Here is a 19754-nt window from a genome sequence, read left to right as displayed (position 1 = left end):
AAAACTAAATTTTTGCTTCAATTTTTTTTCCCAGACGGTTGACATTTTTTTGATTTTTGTGATATTCCCTCTGTAAAAATCTTTACTACATCAACAAAATAAAAATAATTTTCAACCTGGATTTATCCACAGTTTAAAATCTGTTTGAAATGTAAACTACATAATTAGATAATGCCTCATTTTGTATATTTAAAGATTTGAGAAAACTACAAAAATGTACTGTGACAATTAACTGGCAACGTATGACGATATCTATTGCACATAATGGCAGTCATCCAACAGATAATATGATTTATTAAATAAACAGAATTCAGATTATTTATATGAAAAGCATATACAAAAATTCAAAGAGTTTTGTAATGAAGAAAACAGAAATTACGAATAGCAAAGGACAAAAAAACAAAACATTCTCTATATTTTTATCTGATTTCTCTGCCACCACTTGAACCATGTACAAAATTGTCTATCCAAAATGATAGCAGGCTCATCCCATATCATACAGCAAATATTAAATCTTTTAACAAACATGGATCTTCCATCTGATTAATGCATTCTGAAAAATCCCCCTGAGAAGTACATAAGCATTAACACATATAAAGATATCATTGGTGTGAGGAATTAATCTACACTGGATGTGAAGCACTATTACAACTTTAGTGCAAGGCAAGATGTACAGTTAAACTGCTGAATGTTTCATTGATTAAAACATGCCCATTCACTACCTACATTGATAGGACCGCGATTCAGTGTGCATCCTTAGCCACAGTAGGTACCAAATTGTGTCACATACTCTAGGGTCGAAAAACATCTTTATGTTTAGTGGTCAATCACTCGAGGGATAGTTCAAACAAAAATACAGAAATTAAGTCATTATTTATTTAACCTGGTGCTGTTCATTTTTTGTCCAAAAAGAAAGAAACGGAATTCTGCATTATAACAAATCCAGGGCTGAACCAACCTGTTAATGTGGGAAGTGATGTTTTTGTGGTTTAATGTAACCAAAAAATTATTAAGCTGTCAATGTAATGGTACCATCCTTCTAAAGAAAAATAATAACAATAATAATAACAATTAATGGTGCTCTAATATTTCAATATTAGAGTATAAAGATATTCTAGAATAGTTCAAAATCAGAAATAGGAGATGTATTACTTGAAGACTAACTCCCTTTTGTTGAATAGTCCCTTTATACCCTTCGTAGAGCTTTGCATTTTTCACAGCATTCTGTTTCTGAAAAAACGAGGAAGTCACAGGTAGCCGCCCGCTCAGGAAACACAGCCTCGGACCCTTTTCTTGAATTCTTGTTTCCCAAGCCCTGGCAGACCCAGTACCTTTCTAGGTCCTCGAGGAGGGCAACAATCTCTTTAGTTGTGGTGAGACGAGACGGGTGGCTGTCGTAGAGTCTGTGAGTGGGCAGGAGAGGCTGTCCCTGGATGCTGATGTGGTAGTGGAAGCTGGGCTCAATATGAATCGTAGTGTCTGCCATAGTGGAGCGCTTGGAGCACTGTATCAGCTGTAACCGAGGGCCATCCACCACCACGCAGAACCAGAGGACAGGAAGTACAATGCTACGAAGAGATGTCAGGAGAGGCATCAGTTCATGATTGCTGTCGATGCCTTGGATCATGGGGTCACTGTCTGCCATGCTAAATATCTGAGTGATCTGCAAAAGGCAGAAGTACACAGTCATTAATTCTCCAAGTCTTCAAACTTCCATATCATATGACATATTCCTAAAACGGCTTCTTACCGACGGACAAGATACGTCCTCCTGTTGCTCTTCTTGATAAGGTTCCTGACCTGCCGAACCTTGTGGTCGATTCCCTTCCCTCAAACTTGTCCCAGCATAGTTTATTGGAATTGCCATAGGAAGAACATCTGGTCGCTATAAATAAATTGGTATGGGAAATAAAGCTGGTTAATTAGACCAAGCAAACAAAGAAAAACTATTAATAGACTGATAATGTGTACTGGAACCAATGTTTAACTAAATGTATTTTTATTGGGTAGACCCTTGAGCTACCTGAACCGAAACATACAATGTGATATTTACAAAGAAAAGATACATACATACACACACACACACACACACACACACACACACACACACACACACACACACACACACACACACACACACACACGCACACATATATATATATGCAGTTAAAAAAAATTGTTTGATTTGTTTGAAATACAGATATATTGTAATATTGTAAATATATTTATGGTCACTTTTGATAAATTTATTGCATAGTTGCTGAATAAAAGTGTTCATTTCTTTAAAAAGGTTATATAAAACAAATATTTAATACATTATCTAAAGACCATGCATTACTGTTATTTTCGGATTTGTTGTGTCAAGATAATGTGAAAGAAAGCTTTTATTTTATAGCCAAGACAACCAAAACTCAATGTAATTACTGAAAATCTGCCTACTCATTCAGTTCTGAAGCCCACAGTCTGCCTTCTCCACCTTATCTTTTCCTGTCTGCATGGGAATATCATCAGAAGCATACAGCTATGCATGCACGCGGTTTAGAACAAACACTGATTGGTAGGTACAAACCTGAATTTATTCATTCGTTCACAACCCAACCTAAGGTAAGACAGCCCCTCATATGAACTTATTGGCTTGCTTTTTATTTTATTGACTTGCTAATCTTTGTTTCTTTTTATTTGTTTAAGCTCAAACCAGACGAGCAGAAGGAGCTTACCACAGACAGAAGGGCTCTGCTGCTGATGCCACTGTCTTGAAACCCATTTTCTTTGATCATCTCCACCCGTCCTGTGTGCAGCTGAGGGCTCATCTTCTCAACAGACAGGGATGACACAAACCAGATGTGTTCATATTTAGATAGGTCTGTTTAAATAATAAGAAACTGCAAAAAACACAATCTGGCAACCAAATAAACTTATGTATGACTAGGGAAAAGTGTTCTGGGATTCATTTTTGGAATCATCATTATAAAATGACTGAAAGCTAACAAGAAAAGGTAAAACTTCTTTTAAGGACTCCACTGTACCTTTCCATTAAAATTGGGATGAAGGAGCCTATCTCGATTCACCACCTGGGCAACACCCGAGGAAGCCTTTGGCACATACGCTTCAGCCTTATTAGCAGGAACCCCGAAATTCAAATATGATAACTTTTTGGACCGGTTTCTATTATGTCCATATGTGTAACGGGGCCTTCTGCGGGGAACCCAGCCCTGAGAAAATAACATCTCCTCATCCATGGGCAGCAAATGCTTCTGTTAAGCACATGGAGACAAGATTATAATAGTTTTTTTAATCTTAATCAATCATAAGGGATTTAACTGTTCTAATTCCACTAAACAACATTATTCATACACATTACCAAAACAAGTAACAGTACCATTTTTTGTTAGATTAATTAGAAAGAACAAGCTTAGAAAAGTAATAGACAATGAATCAGTTAAAAATTATTTTAATAACAAACATGCTAGTGTATAATAGTCTTATTATATGACCAAAAGAGAGAGAATAATACTAGATCTAGCAGACAATTAAAGGTTTCAAAATAACGCACCATTCAACAACTTTGTAATTCATGAAAAATAATACGGTTTAAATTATATTTTGGCAGCTCACCATAGCCTCTCTTTGGCACTGCCGTAAACGGCATTTCTGTCTTTTTTTATTGCTGCCTCCAAACTTGGGTTTGTCCATGCAAAAATCACAGCTTCCACAGTCTGTACGGAGAACGCAGCCTTTACACTTCCCACATGAACGACGACGTACCTTTGGTACACCCATCTGCAGATCAAGAGACCAAAAATCACTATTTGCAGAGTATTAAGGACGCTAAGTCTCTGATTAAATCTTCCTGTATTAAATATTTGCAGCTTAAGCCTGTAGCATGACAATTTCATTAAAATGCAATATATCCCAACTAAGAAGAGAACAAATATTTTGTGAATCTCTTCAAACAATGTGAATATCAGTGATCGAGGCACTTGGATCATGCTACTGCTGTGTAATGATGCAGTGTGTTTAACTGGCTAGCTAGAGCTCTACCTCATCCAGGCCACCGTCACCATCATTACCCCCAAAGAACACAGACAGGTCCTCTGAGTCACTGTACTGCAGATAGGAGCTCTGCTTACAGGAAAACAAAGTTTAGATATAGCTGTTCTATAGCAATCCCTCGGATTACTTTGAGAGATTATTCATAAGACTGTTACCTGTGATTCCTCAAAATCATCTGAGACTGTGGGCTGAAATATAAAGGAAGAGGGAGATTAATTATTCATATGTTTTATGAGCATAATGAAGCACTGTGTGGCAAGTTTTCACCTGTGAAATATTTGAAGCGGTGCTTAGCGATTCAGCCATGTTGGAAAACTGCCACTCTGATGTCTGTGGATTGCATAAGGATGAGTAAAGATTAAAAAGTGACTTTTGTGATCATTAGATTTTAAAAGTGACTCAGAAAGTTACTGTTCAAAAGTTTGAGGTCAGTAAGATTTTCGTTCTTACTTTTAAATATTTTCAGCAAGGATCCATTAAATTGATCAAAAGTTACAATACATTTCTATTGTATCAAAAGATACCCATGTCAAATGCTGTTCTTTTAAACTTTCTATTTACCAAAGAAAAAGTGTCACGGTTTCCACAAAAATGTATAACCAGAGGACCAAATCAGCATAGAATGATTTCTGAACGATCATGTGACGCTGAAAACTCAGCTTTGCCATCACAGAAATAAATTACATTTTAAAATATAAGAAGGAAGCTTATTTTATATTACAATAATATTTCACAATATTGCTGTTTTTACTTTTTTTGCATAAATATCTGGTCTTGATGAGCATTAAAGTCTTTAAAAACATTTGTAAAAAAAACTCACCTACCCCAAACTTTTAAACATTTAAATTACAATACTGTATACGAAGTATAAAGTAAAAAGACACCAGTGGGTTGCAGTACAAAACTGGGGTTCTTCTAACAAAACAAACAAATATATCATAAAAACAACCTAAATGTGCTTAGTTTGATATCTTTTCATCCACTTCAGTGGAATTTATACTTTGCAATTTTGCCCGAGGGTTCAAACACTTTGAGGCCACTGTATATTTAGAACATTGTAACGGTTTAGATTATATTCAAGATTATTTTTATTCTTACATTTCCTTACATAACATAGAATATCATCTACTGGCTGAGAACAAATACAAATTACCTTTACAACCCTGTCCCTACGCTTGGGGTGCAAACACTTCCGTTTGCGACATTTAACGACTTTACGAGAGTTTTTATTGAGTCGAAGGCGTAGCAGACCATTTTTGCAACTAACACATTTTCCACAGTCAACTGTATTTCTGCAAGCCCGGCATCGGCCACATGGAAACCGCTGAGAACAAAAAACACAAATAATTATGTTTTTATTTGTAAGGCAACACATTACATAGAGAGAAAAAAAAAAACTCGCAAACATACCTTTTTGTAGGGTTTTCTGCGTCTTATTATTGCTAAACCAACATAAAAAAAAATATTCCATAAATAATCACCATGTTATCTGAAATACATAATTTAAAAGGAAGAGCAATAGCCAAAAATACATTTCTGTTATTACAATAAACATTGACAAAGTGGAAAATAAATGACTACTTTTTGACTTACTTGTGTTACCCTCTGGCCTGCAGTTCTGGCACATAGTTTGTCCCTCTTCAAAAGTATAGGTTTTATGACACTTTTCGCAGACACTGATTACAAACAAAAGGAACTGAGTGAAGACAGACATTCACACCACTGTTTCTGACATTTAGGCTATAGTGGAAAAAAATAAAGGGCACTGCCTACCAAAACATGTTTTGTGGCTCTCCACTGGCACCATTGATGGTTCTAACTGGGGCCGCAGACACTGAACTGCCCACCGGAGGAGGATTTGAATGTGCAGAATCTTCAATCAAATCATCAATAGGGTAAGTGGTGGTACTTGGTAAAGCAGTATTTGTCTCAGGACCAGTATCCTTTTGGATCGAATACGAGCTCGACATCGGAACTGTACCAAGGCTGAGACTAGTTGAAGATGCTGGACTTCCGGCCGCAGGACCTGCATCTGTTAAACTGGGTACAGAAGAGTTTGCCTGGAGAGAATCCAGTTTCCTTCTCTATAGATACCAGAATGTAGGTATTAGTGGCAAATATTGGACCAAAGTGAAAAAAAATTGAAAAGAGCATGCTGAACATCTTCTCACCTTTCTCCAGTGAAGCCCTTCACCAATAAACTGGCCCGTTTTAAAATTAAAATTTGTGAGGTCCACAGATTGCTTTACATGTTTCACAAGCTCAACCCTACTTCTTACTTTATGACCTCTTGGACTGAAAGGGAAAAAATGCAATAAATGAGTGATGCAAAATGAAAGTCCCACATAGTAATGCTTTAGCATTACATCATTTGCTCACCAATGGATCCCCTGCAGTGAATATGGGTACTATCAGAAGAGAGTCTGAACAGCTGATTAAAAACATCACAAAAATACACACGACTTCATCAATTTATGCTTGTGTAGTGAAAAGCTGCATGTTTGTAATAAATCCATCCACACAATTTTAACTTCAAACCGTTGTTTCTGGCTAAAATACGAGTCATCTATTCATAATATTGCTTTTTCCAGTGAACAAAGAGAGAAGAAAAATCTTAATCAGGAGAGAAAGATGCACAGACCAAGCACCGTTTACATGCAAAAACAGTCCAAAACAGGTGTAACCAAATATGTCGGTAGATATTGATGTGAGAGGACATTTTTACTGGAGAAAGTGTTATTATAGATTCATATTTTGGCCACAAGTGACAGTTTAAAGTTAAAATGCTTTACAAATATGAAGCTTTTAACGTAAACATTCGGACGGCACCCATTCAACTGCAGAGGATCTATTAGTCAGCAAGTCCTGTAATGCTAAATTTGTCCAAATCTCTTCAGTTGGAAAAAACACAAACTCAAGATACCTCATATAGTATGTATCACTGCGTCCTTCACTGGTGCCTGATCGACGAAAAACCAGTTTGCGTTTCCATCCTTCTCCTAGTGATGGACAATCTTCCCAGCCTTCATCTGCCTCAAACTGTGTTCTCTTTCTAGGTCTCCTACACACACACACACACAAACCTGTTTTAGTGTAAACAAAGTAGTGAAGAGCATAAAAGGAAAATGTATCCTTTTTCTGTAACTTGTAAATGCGATGTCAAGTTAGTAGAATCCAGGTAATGTACATACCCAACACCTCTGCCACTTCTTTGTCCAGCGGTTTTCCTAATACTGACCACACTCCCACTCCGTTCACTCCCCACAAGGCTCTCTACTTCTCCATCAAAGCTCTGGGAATCAACATCATCACAGTCTTCTTCGAGTGGCTCCAACCAGTCACAAGGTGGTTTATCGATGTCTTTGGAAGGCTCCCCTTCTGTTTCGGTTACACCTCCCTCTTTGTTTTTTTCTGTGACATAGTCCTGAATGTCTGTGTTTGCTGTGGACTCTTTGCTTTCCTGTGTATTTGCCTCTTTGACCTCGTTTGTTGGTTCTGTAGGTACCTCAGCTGATACTTCCTCTGTCTCCATGCTATTAAAGCCTCCCTGTTCTTCTTACTTCAGCTGCAAAAAGAAAATATGAAACAGTGGAGCAACCCCTCAGAGTGTTTCAAGCAGCAAACAATCATTGTTTAGCTCTTCTGCCTTTCAGCAATGTAAATCATCCAATTTTTATCTCTCTGAAGCTTTTTCATTTTAATAAAGCTAAATTATTTGAAAACTCTCTTTGCAATATGTTATGCATTCAGATCAGACACCTGCAACTGAGTACAACAGTAAGCTTTCTGCCTATTGTCGCCTTCCCTATAAGGGCCAAACGCTTTCTCTATTAAACCACGACTTCTGATGCGGAAAATGCTGTCTAGGTAGTCGGCACACAAGGTTTTGAGACACAGCCTAACACGTTTTAGCGACAATACTTAGCATGGTAGCTAAAGTCTTAGCAAGCGTGAAATGAGAGCAAATAACACAATTATTGAGATTTACCGAGACAGTTTGCTGTTTTTAACGGTCCTGTTAGAATAAATTCATGAACACGTCCTCACTATTTTTAAAAAAACCTACCTGTAATCTCCTTAACAAACCCCACATTGATATATTTTAAATACTGAAACAGGAGAAGGGCCGGAAGTGTTGTTGTAACCCGGAAACACGTGACTCAAGCATTCTGAATATATTAAAGCTCCCCTGCTCACGTCACACAAAGATGGGACGTTGTCGCGTATCTTGAGATAACGTTCATTCTGTACTTTTACACGACAGGTCTTCAGAGATTTAAAAACATAGCATATATACACTTTTATTTAAAAAATATATATATGTATATATATCGAAAAAACTATATATATATAACGTTATATATATATATATAGTCTGTGTACTGAAAGCTTATACCAAGACAAAGATATTGTAAGCATGCTTTCTTATATATCAATTAAGTTAAAATAAAAATAATTAAAATAAAGCAAGACATCCGAGGATCACAACAAAAACTTATTTCAATTCCATAACTAAATAATTTGAATAGTAAAATGTAAAGTGAAATGAATATATGCACATTGAAGGAGACAGATGAAAAGCATGTTTTAATAAGAATTACTTCATCCGAACCGTGACAAATATACAATATGAAAAGTATACAAATATAAACAAATCATTTTTCAAGCGACCACAGATTTTTAACACGGCTATCTGTCTTTGTTGCTGCGGAGGTCAGTGGTCAGAGGGTCGTGCTGGATGGTTTGGTGCAGCATGAGGGCCAGGAGTCCTGCTCTGTTGGTCATGGCCGTCCTCACATTGCGTTCTTGTTCAAACAACTCATCCAGCTTGTACCACTGTTGGGAGGGGGAAATATGAGGTACATTCATATAAATTCAGACTATTATGACAGTAAGTTTTGAAGATCTTGACTGACCACTCTGACGCGCTCCAGGTCCACCTCTGCTCGTCTCAGCTTCTCCCAACAGTAATGCTTGTTGCACTTGCGTTTCGAGACCCTGCAATACTCTCCAGTCGGCTCAAACACATTACGTACTAGTGGACATCCACACACCTCATCTGCTGTGACCTGATAAGAGAAAAACAGAAAAGAGGGCCTGAAAATTGTTTTTTTTTTTTTTTACTTTTGAAAAAAAAAAAGGTTCAAAGTGCAAGCTTTTGAAAATAGCTTTTCCGTGAGAACTACGAAAACACAAATTAGTAAAAACAGTGACATCAGAGGCACCCATGTTCAATCAAAAGGATTGCATGTGTGTGCAGACAAATAGCAGTGACATCACCAACTACTGGCCTAGGATGCATAATACAGCCTTTTTATTCCTTTTCATGGATCCATGTGAGTGGGAATCGTTTTGACAATGTTGTCAGCTGTACACAAAACTTGTAAAAACTGCAAAGGTGTTGTACATGTACCCATAGTTTGTGCAGAAACACTGAGCATTTCAATAAACTCTCACCTTTGGATCTCTAGAGTGTTCTGGACATAATACTTGAAGTCTCTTGCAGTATGTTTTACTCTGAGGGTTGTAAACGTCACAGAATAGTCTTGTCGCCCTGTTAGAGGAGAGAGAGAATGAAATATATTATTTAGATTTGAAAAAATAATATGCAGTTTATGGTTTCGAGTCTGCCAAATAAAAACGAGAAAATCGATTGAGAGGAAATACCACTTGTGAAGTATTTAATTTACTGTAGATATCAAAAACAAGTCATTACAGGTATTATAAAATAATAATAAAAATAAAAAAAAACTTTAAAAATTTTTTTGAATTATATACAACAACGTAAAATTTTTGTCAAACTAACCACCCATAAAGAAAGTAGAGAAAGTATAATCAGAAAACAAAGGATATTCAGGGTAATTCTAACAAAATTGCTGTGCTGTATAATAATGTTTAAAATATAGCCCTCTTACCCTTCTATTCTGGTTGGGAAAATGGAACCAAAAGAGGTCTGACTTTCATACTGTTAAAACAACAAATCAACCATTACTATAATGCAAATACATTTTGCTAAAAGTATGACATATAGATACAAAAAAAAAAAGAACAGTGATCAATAAATAGGCAAAGAAAACAAAACATTCACCTTGGTGTAACATCTCTCCATATGCCTCAGCGCCACCTTGGGGTTGATGGGGTGACTGCAGGACACACAGAAGATCTGAAGGTCTGTGTCCTCACTGTCTGTTTCATTCACCTGCAAGACAGGACATTAAGCTAGCTTACTCTAACAATCATGACAAAATCCCTGAAACACATAAATTCCATTCAGTTATTCTATAAAATTGAATGACATTAGCATGGGAAAGTATTTCAGGAAACTCACATCCTCATCCTGTTGGACCACCTGCTGCTTGGCTTTGGCAATGATGCCCTCGAGCTCGTGGAAACGGCGCTCCATCTCGGCGAGGCGCATCCGTGCGGCCTGCTGCTCCCTGCGGATGCGCTCCAGCTGTTTTTTGCCCTGTTCCTCAGCGATGCAGGGGCTCTGCTGCCACTGCTGGATACGCTGCGGAAGGATCTCGTAGATCCGGCTGCACAGATCAGCAGATCAATAAATCAATACAATCTTCTTAAAACACATTAAACTGGTATAACACTGCGTGACTCTTCCATGCTGGCTGGCTGCACTTAATGAAATAACCTACTTGGCAGCCAGCTTCATGCCACAGTCCTCAGAGCAGTATTTGGAGTTTGGACGTGCTGACTCAATACAGTTCGGCCCCAGACACTGTTGCATGTCTCCTCCATGTCTGCCTTCTCCCCTCTCACTGTGTCTCGAACGATCACGGTGCTTCTGTTTCTGCTTGTGGCGACGGGACTCTTTCTGTGAAAGATGAGCACAATTAATGAAAACTATTTTTATGAATGTAGGTAACAAACAGTTTTTGGTATCCAGTGCCTGCCAAATAACTTTTTAGTCGTATTGGTTTGGAACAACATGAGGGTGAGTAAATGATTTTTGGGTCTACAATATTTTCGGGTGAACTATTTAACCTTCATGTTCCAAGTAAAAAACAATCAGCCTATAAAATTGCTAATAAATTTATCTTTAAACTATAATTTCACCAAGCACTTTATTTATTTATGTATTTTTTGGTCAACTTTTTTCCCTTAAAGGAACACATTTTGTATTTCTTTTTGGAACTAACTGATCATTGATTTTAAGCTTCTCAGTTTTTGAGTGAACAAAATTACCCTCATGTAATGAATGCTTTTTTTCCCAATCCATACTGAGGTGAAGAAGCTCAGATAAATGAGGCCTACTATGAGTCTGTTCCAAAAAGAAAACAAAACCTGTTCTCATTATAAAAAAAAAACAAGTTGACAAAGATTGATTCTAAAATATTATCTGGACAGGACTACTTTTCTAAAATACTTTTGCATTTAAATTCTTATCACCCGATGTCTGTGATTCCATGTAGTAATACGAATTGGACAAAATGAGTGTTTTCTAGATGTGAAAACGTTTACGTCTAAAGAAATATGTATAAGTATCATTTTAATTTATTATAAAATCATTATTTAAATAAACTTCACATGAGTTTATATAAGTGGCTGCTTATAACAAACCCATGTAAGTGAGCAGGGAAATCTAGACCAGTATCTTAACATGACACTGATGTTAAAATGGCCAGTTATAGCAGTTTCCATGATTTGACTCTGCTTATTAATTTTAATATTTAATTTTCCCATCCCTATTGAAGGGTGCAGAATGTGGAAGATTGGTGCGCAAATGGCAGCTCAGATAGGCAAAAAAAAAAAAAACATCAGGAGAAGCGTTGGGATAATATATAGTATCAGCAATCATACACATCTGCATTGAGACGGGATTCGTTTTCTCAGAGGACCATGCAGAAAACAGTAGGTAATTACTCTGGAATTTTTATAGAGGTCATGTGAGAAAAACACAGACATTGCAGATTCGCACAGGATTGAAATCACAAAGTAATGGCGCTTTTCCACTGCATGGTACAGCTCAGTTTGTGCTTTCACTGCAGTTTAGTTCTGCTTTAGAGTGGGTGGGATTATAGACATTTCGATAAAGTTGCACCGCCTCTACAGCCATGACATCATCGTGAACGTGTTCAATCCTCACTGGCTGTGCTGATTTAATCTAGCAGGTCTAGTGTCTTGTGTTGCAAGTTTAATGACCCAGGTAGTGGCGATTCTTTAATGGCGATTCTCTTCGGCTAATCAGTGATCAACAAGGTTTACATGTCACATTTTGGTAACGGTACAGCTCGCTTGGAACCTCAGCCGAGGTAATACTGAAAAAAAAGTACCAGGTACTGTAAACAGTGGAAAACCCCAAAAAATGAGCCGTACTGTGCCATACTGTACCATGCAGTGGAAAAGCACCATGAGTCTGTGCAACACAGCTTTCTCTAACATCCTCCTAGAAAACTAGGTTCATTCAGATAGGGCTTAAGATTTGGTTTGATAATATAGCATAACAAGAGATTTTCAAATGGTAAGTGATTTTTGACTAGAAACACCAAATTAGGTAAGGTGCTGTCAGCATGGCACAAGGGTTAAGCAACTCCGTGTTTCTCATTGTACCTTTTTGTCAAATTTCTTGTTTCTCCTCTTGACGTGCTTGACTTTTATAGCTTTCTTCCGTGGGACAGGACTGTAAAATGGGCCGTCTTCATCATCACTGCCCCATGACTTAAAAAAAAAAAAAAAAAGTCACAAGAGAAGGGTGAGGTTTGTATATAAGTGACTTAAAGCATCCTCTCCAATAAGCATATCTCACAAAATGACTCATGTCAAATGATGTCTTATAACCTGACAAGAGCTCAAATCAATGTATATACTAAGCGGTTGTGGTTAAGCTAGTGCAATTAGTCATTACCGCATTTCTGTCCTTGTAATGCTCATATGGCTCCATATCGTTCTCATCATAATCATCCGAGTATCGTCTATGCCTGCGCATTATATTGTCCTTTCTCTCACACAGAGAAAACTCCTCGTCTCGAACACGCAGCATTTTCTGCAAAAGCATTGTGAGAGGAAAGTTAACAACAAAACTAAAACCATCTAAAAAGTAATAAACCACCTAAATAAACACGTACCCGTGCACGGACAACACACTGCCTTAGACGACATTTCTGACGAATCTTGTTTGGGCCGCCGAATTTCTTCATGTCTTTACAGAAGTCGCACTGACCACAGTCCTCCGTCCTAGTGCAGGGTTCACATTCACCACACATACGGGCAGAGCGCTTCACCTGCAATGCAGTTAGTGGACAGTAATATCATTTACAATTTTTTAAAGATAAATGTAATAATTGCGCACGCCTATATTACATATGCAGGTATAATAACTTAAATACATATATAGCTTTGAATCTTGATGATAATAATAATTTTAAAATTATAATTTTTTTTAATTCCAGTAACATTTTTATCATAATATTTACACAATTTTGGTCAGACTGCCCATCCATAATGCAAAAGAGCTGTTGCTATAATAAGCAAACCTAGATGGTAAACTGGAGAAATACTAACTTTAGACCCTCGTCGCTTATCAATCTTGTACTCTGGAGTGCTGGATCGTCTTTCAACTCTCTCTGGCTCAACATCTTTATCACGGTTCTTTTTCCGATACCGTATCGAAAGAGATGGATCCAATTCTAAGAGATGAAGAATGTTTTAGAATGCATTAACAGATATTCTAACATTTAATCTGTTCAAGTGCATGTTTAAATATCTTCAGGTAAAAGTCATTAGTCACTGACTTTGACACTGTTTGCAGTACCACTCCCGGATCGCTTTGGCCATCTTCTCGGTCACATTTATACAGTGACCATGGAACCACTCATTGCAGTTGTCACAACCACTACGGGAAAGGGATTTGTTATAATTTAAATTCTCAATTTGGAAACATGCACTGTTTTGTCATATTTTTGTGAGAACAAGATTTGACTTACATCATAAAGCAGTTTATGTCTGGTTTTCTACAAATGCAGTAGAGAGGAGCATTCTCTCCATCTACTACAGTGTTGTTCATAGCTGGAGTCTGCTCTATGTCAGACATCTCGCTGTCCTATGAAGACAGAGAAAATATCGACACACCAGTAAGCTAATGATGGAAAACTGTTTACAAATACATGAACTACAACAAGCTAACGGAAATTTATCGACCTCAAAAGATTGTCGAGATTCAAAGACAATGTTTGTAAGGCATCCCACTCCCGAAATAATAAACAATAAATAATAACAAAAATGATACTAATAGTAACAATAATAATACTAAACAAATATTAGACATCATGTTTACATGTTTTGACTGCAGTTCAACAACAGTGGGTGGCAATAAGTTACATATTAGCATGATACTACCACACTTGTAAACAATAAAACTGATTAGATATGAATCAATGAAAATTTAACGTCACTCTTGTTTACACAATTAGTGAAATATTACGTTGTTTCATTTGCAACGATTGTTTTTAGGGCATTTATTTTGTTTTATTTAAACAGCTTAAGAAGGTGCTAATATGCTATCAAATCATAATAGCAGACTTACCATCGCTAACTGACTCCCCCGCCTTCTAGAAAAGCCGATCAAACAGAAAAAAATTAGGATGAATTAAGATAATATCTCATTGCGTGGACACGCCAGGGTCTTGAATGCTACGACCATGACAACGGTAAAATTCCTCGCACAAAACTAAGAAGTGGACCGATATTATAAACCTAATAATTATTACCTCAAACAGCAGCTAGCAGCGTCGTTTCGGTTCTGTTTGGACAGAGGTCTGCTTGTCATAATAAAAGTCCTCATTGGGAAAACTACGTTCACTTTCTAGGACGTTTAAAAACGAAACTTACTCTATGGTACAGTCTAAAGGCCTAACAATCAATGTGTTCTCCACTGATCTATATTATAGATCAGTGCTGTTCTCTGTTAGGCCTACTGTTTAATAATAAACAACATCAATAATAACAATAAAAAAACAACAATAATTATATTATTGTAAATGCACGTATATTATATTATATTATATTATATTATATTATATTATATTATATTATATTATATTATATTATATTATATTATATTATATTATATTGTTGTTTTTGTTGTAATTGCGTTTATTTATTGGTAGGGGGTGTGGTGCATGTGGGTCCTATCAACACTTCATGTCATGCTAACGAGAGGATAATGATTGGGCAAAGCAACGGCCCCTACAGCACAAGTACGAGAAAATCAATCTGGTATCTGACGGACGATGGGATGAATGTGGTGGTGAAGGTTAGTGCATTTTAATAAACTTGAAAGATCAAAGATAACAATTCCTAAGATTGTGTATAACTTGGAAAAGTAGGAAAAGTCAGCAGGCAGCTTAGTGTGTGTGTTATTTATTTATTTAAAGAAATTGTTTTACGTTGACAAAGAAACTATTATAAATGTCACACTACTCCTGCTGATATATGTATCTGTATACATTTTTCGACACGATACCGCAGTTAACTTTGTTTACGTGATGACGAGGTGGTCAAGTGTGTTTTGTGTGTTTTTATGATAATGATTTGATATTTGGGTTCCACGAGAGTTTTAAATAAATTGTAATGTTGAATTGTTTGTGATGAGAATATTCAACATCAATCAATCAATTAATCAGTCAGTCAGTCAACTCTGTTTATTTCGGTACTTGCAGACAACTTAAAAATAAATGAATAAATGAAAATAATTTCCGAAAAAGCTGTATGCAGTAGCCTTGTTTAATAAACCTACCCTTCATACATATTTAACCGATGTAGGCGTAATCTTTTTCACTAGATTTGATAATACAAGATAAACAAAAGTTACATAATACACTTACCGGTAATTATGGCCATAATATACAAACATACATAATTACAGAAATACACATTACAGCTATTACTTCAATATGTTAAATAATATTTACAATTTATCTTTGAGTCATATAATTATTTAGTACCATGTTTTTATACATTTTCTTAAATTTGCATAGTGAATTAAATCATTTTAATTCCTTATCACAATTATTCCTTTGACAGATATACACCGATTTTTAGCATTAGTTCTTGCCCTTACTTTTCTAAACAAACATTCCCTCTTAGTTTATACTGACTTTCTCTTATTTTGAACAGCCTCTGAATACAATTTGGAAATACATTATTATAAGCTTTGTACTTTACCTGTGCTGTATATAAATCAACTAAATCAGTAAATTTTAAAGCATGTAATTTAATAAACAATTTGTTTGTTGGTTCGTATTAATCACCCTGTTTTACAATTCTTATAGCTTTTTTTGTAACATATATAGTAAATTTGTATTAGTTTTATATGTATGACACACACCACCACACAATAAGTAATGTATGGAACTATGAGCGCCCAATACAATATATATAATGTGTTTTTTTTTACATAATTTATATGTGGTTTTCAACATAATTTCTGATAAATTATAACACCCAAAAATTTATTTCTATTTCCTCATTGCTAATCTTTATTTTTACTTTACTGTTACTTTGGCAAATTCGAAATATTATTAAAAAAAATTGAAACTCATCAGTTCGACTTATTCAGAAGCTGTTCCAAATTTTTCCCAGAACATTATAATTTTTATCATCAGCAAACAAAACCATTTTCAATACTTTGAACACTTTACAAATATCATTCATATACAATACAAAAAAATTGGGGCCTAATACTGAACTTCATGGAACGCCACAAGTAACTTTGTGTAAATCTGATTTAACACAATTTATTTGTAAATAGTGTAAAAAATATATTTTAAACATCTATTGCATGTAATCAATTTAAGGTTTATCTCAATTAAAATCTTTCCAACTTGAACTGTTATTTATTTTTTCAAAACAAGGTTTTGAGATCTTCTTGAAAAGAAGCTTTCCTGGCATCTCTCAGACTCAAGGTAAGCAAACATTGGACTAATAGGTTGCTGAAATTTATTGCCCTTTTTACATCTAAGGTGCCTCTTATCCCTGTCACACAATATGTTTGCCAAATGGATTGACATTAATAATAGATTAATGACTCTGGCACTTTTTTGCTCCATCAGTACTTTTTATGCTAGGCTTTGTATTTTTTGCATTTATATAATATTATTATATGCTTTGTGCATATCAAATGTATAACTCGAAAATGAATATATCCATCCATTAAAGTAGTCATATTTGTCACAAAACAAGAAAAGTAAAAGTGTTCAAATTATGAACTGTTAGTTCCATAATATATATCAACATGTCAAGTGATCAATTAGCTTTCTCCCTCTACAGTATTTTACCGTTAGTATTTAAAATATGCCACAGACCGTAGCACATCTCTTTTCTTTGCTTCCTGTGTTTGAATATTTAATGACATAGTTAAGAGTTCAATTGCTCCGGCATTTTTTCACTCTACATCTTTACACTTATTCTTGTTGTAGCGAATACAGTGAGAGGAGTTTGAAAAGATGGAATGCGACCATGAGGATGAACATGGTGGATCAAAATCCAACTTTCGTGACGATGAGCTGCAAAACAATTCAGGTCTTAGTACATCAACTTGCGAACACACCGGTAAGACTGTTCTGTTCTCTTTTAATACTTCAATATAGAGGAAAAAAAGCAACTAATAGTGTGGCTTATTTATTTAACAGAGTCATCTGATGTAAAAGGCCTGGAATCTACTAGAACGTGTCTTAAGGACAGTGAACTATCACCGACTGATGAACTTTCTGGGAAGGAAAACTCGTGTCTTATTTCTCCTCTGAGCAAATCAAAACCGCTAGCATTTGGTGAATATACAACACACCAAAGTTCATTTTTTAAGCTAACGTCCATGTAACTTTATTATTGTCTCCTTTTTTATAGATGTGCATATCAAAGAAGTACAAACAGATGTGAAAAAGCCATTTCAAAATGTCAAAAACCCTCCCTGCAGTGACATCAATGATGCTTTTCCTGTCTGCGTTCAACTACCCACAAGCCATCCTAAAAAATCACATATCACTGATTATAAAGCAACACACCGTCATCGCAAAATCAGCCAGTCGTCCAGCTCCACATCGAGTCATTTGAGCCTGAAAGCTCCTGTTGAAGGTAAGCAACACTTCAAATTACATTTGACTCAATGAAATGAGGGATTCAGTTTTTTATGACATCTTATGCATTATAGATGCTGAGCTCCTCACTAGCACGACTGACAACAGCTTTCTCTCTTCCTGTCATCTTTTATCATACTGATGAGGATGCACAACAAACATTTTTGGTGTGGTGCTGATTAGTAGTATAAAAGCTCTTAAATTTATACAAAACAGGATAGCAGATTTATGATGGAGTACTCTGATGTCAGCAAATCAGTGAAATTTTATCAGTGATTCAGCCATTAATGGAATATGCTGGGTTCAATACAAGTGAAGCTCAGACAACAGGTGTTGTTGATTACCCCAAAACAAGTTAATTTGACTCGCCCCTCCTGTTCTTTAAAAGGCGCTTACAGTTGAAGTGAATGAGGCCAATCTTTGTTTTAATATAGAATAGCAACAAACATCATCAATGTGTGTGTGTTAAGATGATTCTGCTGTGAAAAACATTTTCTTTCCCTTTCTGTCTAAAGTAACATTCAATTTGAAAACTTTTTTCATTCAACTTTTTTTGTTGCCATGATATTGTAACTTAAAACAACTGTACAAATGATGATGAAAAGAAATAGTCCACCCAAAAATGTATAAGGCCTCAAATACTGTAAATGCATTACCATAACCATAGTGTTTGTGATTTTAAGAGAGATTATGCCACAAATGTCAATTGGTCTTATCCTGTATTGAATGCAGAATATGCATTTCATCTTAAATAAATTATTTGTTTTTTTCTTGCACTTCTAGACCTGTGTGCATCCTTTTTGTTGGCGTGTTTGTTCTGCAAGTTTTGGGATTGTGTGCTGGCCGTCGGTGATGGATGTCAGTACAGCGTGGCCTCTATCTGTTCATCCTTCTGCTCTAACGCATGTTGTTGCGACCCTTCCTCTCTGGAGGACTATATAGATTTATGCTCATGTTGCAGCTGCGCTGAATACATGGAGGCTTGTGGCTGTACTTGTGGAGAAAACACCTTTGACTGCTCCATTTGTGATCTCTGTCTACAGACAACTGAGTGTCTGGAACTCGGCATGGAACTCTCTCAGCTTCTGTTTCACTAGCAGCTCATCATATCTCACACTCATTAATATACTGGTCATAACAATCACATAAAGCTGGAATGCAATGTAGCAAATGTAATGTGCTGATTTCACAAGCATGCAAATCTCCTGGCTGTGATACTGCAAGGCTGCATTTGATGCATTAGAGGGAGAAAAAAAACGCATTATGTCATTTACACATGTCACCTGAACCAGAATATATTGAAATATTACGTTTTTGTTTAGCTCATTGCAATTTGTGAGTCTATATTTAGTCTTTTTTTTTTAATTATGAAGATAAATTGTTTTTTATTTGGTTATTTTTGATGCAATTATTCATGATATGATTTGGCAAGATAATGCTAGATTGCATTATACTAGATGTATCATATTCTGTTCTTGAATTAAAAATATAAAACAACAGTCTTTAAAGCTCCTTTGTGTGAAATGGATGCGAGTCGATGTATACATAAGTACTAGATTTGTTTACCTAGAACCGATCACTTGCACATCAAATCTAGCACTTCAAATTAATTTT

General features: G+C 36.0%; 3 protein-coding genes across 6 annotated transcripts; 1 reads left to right on the top strand and 2 right to left on the bottom strand.

Moving 5' to 3' along the window:
- Positions 1 to 274: 274 nt before the first annotated feature.
- LOC113095898 (uncharacterized) lies at positions 275 to 8213 on the bottom strand. Of its 4 annotated transcripts, none has more exons than XM_026261219.1 (16): positions 8120 to 8213; positions 7245 to 7618; positions 6977 to 7114; positions 6225 to 6348; positions 5827 to 6137; positions 5647 to 5729; positions 5464 to 5501; positions 5207 to 5377; positions 4321 to 4383; positions 4209 to 4241; positions 4042 to 4122; positions 3616 to 3780; positions 3027 to 3254; positions 2718 to 2810; positions 1751 to 1885; positions 275 to 1663 (listed from the first exon to the last, which is right to left on the bottom strand). In XM_026261219.1, exons 2-16 carry the CDS (start codon positions 7583 to 7585, stop codon positions 1187 to 1189), a joined length of 2481 nt encoding a protein of 826 aa, XP_026117004.1. In that variant the 5' UTR covers positions 7586 to 7618; positions 8120 to 8213; the 3' UTR covers positions 275 to 1186. The 4 variants fall into 4 exon arrangements, with proteins under 4 accessions (XP_026117004.1, XP_026117006.1, XP_026117007.1 ...); XM_026261221.1 differs by having other exon boundaries at positions 5464 to 5495; XM_026261222.1 differs by having other exon boundaries at positions 5464 to 5495; positions 5656 to 5729.
- Positions 8214 to 8623: 410 nt separating this feature from the next.
- LOC113095916 (CXXC-type zinc finger protein 1-like) lies at positions 8624 to 14863 on the bottom strand. Its single transcript, XM_026261254.1, has 15 exons — positions 14775 to 14863; positions 14591 to 14615; positions 13992 to 14107; positions 13800 to 13900; positions 13570 to 13694; positions 13134 to 13289; positions 12914 to 13051; positions 12619 to 12726; positions 10704 to 10882; positions 10382 to 10589; positions 10142 to 10252; positions 9969 to 10018; positions 9511 to 9607; positions 8970 to 9122; positions 8624 to 8889 (listed from the first exon to the last, which is right to left on the bottom strand). The coding sequence occupies exons 1-15, from the start codon at positions 14846 to 14848 to the stop codon at positions 8743 to 8745; spliced, it is 1788 nt and encodes a 595-aa protein (XP_026117039.1). The 5' UTR covers positions 14849 to 14863; the 3' UTR covers positions 8624 to 8742.
- Positions 10894 to 19551, top strand: LOC113095917 (uncharacterized). The gene is made up of 7 exons (XM_026261255.1): positions 10894 to 11002; positions 15174 to 15319; positions 16920 to 16970; positions 17484 to 17616; positions 17697 to 17834; positions 17911 to 18138; positions 18924 to 19551. Exons 4-7 carry the CDS (start codon positions 17511 to 17513, stop codon positions 19235 to 19237), a joined length of 786 nt encoding a protein of 261 aa, XP_026117040.1. The 5' UTR covers positions 10894 to 11002; positions 15174 to 15319; positions 16920 to 16970; positions 17484 to 17510; the 3' UTR covers positions 19238 to 19551.
- The last annotated feature ends 203 nt before the right edge of the window (positions 19552 to 19754 follow it).

Source organism: Carassius auratus, unplaced genomic scaffold (genome assembly GCF_003368295.1).
Source record: "Carassius auratus strain Wakin unplaced genomic scaffold, ASM336829v1 scaf_tig00215808, whole genome shotgun sequence".
Classification (NCBI taxonomy): Eukaryota; Metazoa; Chordata; class Actinopteri; order Cypriniformes; family Cyprinidae; genus Carassius; species Carassius auratus.
This window is presented reverse-complemented; position numbering and strand designations above follow the sequence as displayed.

Excerpts from the sequence above, each read along its gene's own strand:
- LOC113095916 (XM_026261254.1), bottom strand. The coding sequence starts at position 14,848 with ATGAGGACTTTTATTATGACAAGCAGACCTCTGTCCAAACAGAACCGA. Across the intron at positions 9,123-9,510 it reads AACACTCTAGAGATCCAAAG|GTCACAGCAGATGAGGTGTG; the intron begins GTGAGAGTTTAT and ends TTCTCTTATCAG. Across the intron at positions 8,890-8,969 it reads ACCTGGAGCGCGTCAGAGTG|TGGTACAAGCTGGATGAGTT; the intron begins GTCAGTCAAGAT and ends CCCTCCCAACAG.
- LOC113095917 (XM_026261255.1), top strand. The coding sequence starts at position 17,511 with ATGGAATGCGACCATGAGGATGAACATGGTGGATCAAAATCCAACTTT. Across the intron at positions 17,617-17,696 it reads ATCAACTTGCGAACACACCG|AGTCATCTGATGTAAAAGGC; the intron begins GTAAGACTGTTC and ends TTTATTTAACAG. Across the intron at positions 17,835-17,910 it reads ATCAAAACCGCTAGCATTTG|ATGTGCATATCAAAGAAGTA; the intron begins GTGAATATACAA and ends CCTTTTTTATAG.
- LOC113095898 (XM_026261219.1), bottom strand. The coding sequence starts at position 7,585 with ATGGAGACAGAGGAAGTATCAGCTGAGGTACCTACAGAACCAACAAAC. Across the intron at positions 7,115-7,244 it reads AGAAGTGGCAGAGGTGTTGG|GAGACCTAGAAAGAGAACAC; the intron begins GTATGTACATTA and ends GTGTGTGTGTAG. Across the intron at positions 2,811-3,026 it reads ATCCCAATTTTAATGGAAAG|ATGAGCCCTCAGCTGCACAC; the intron begins GTACAGTGGAGT and ends TCTGTTGAGAAG.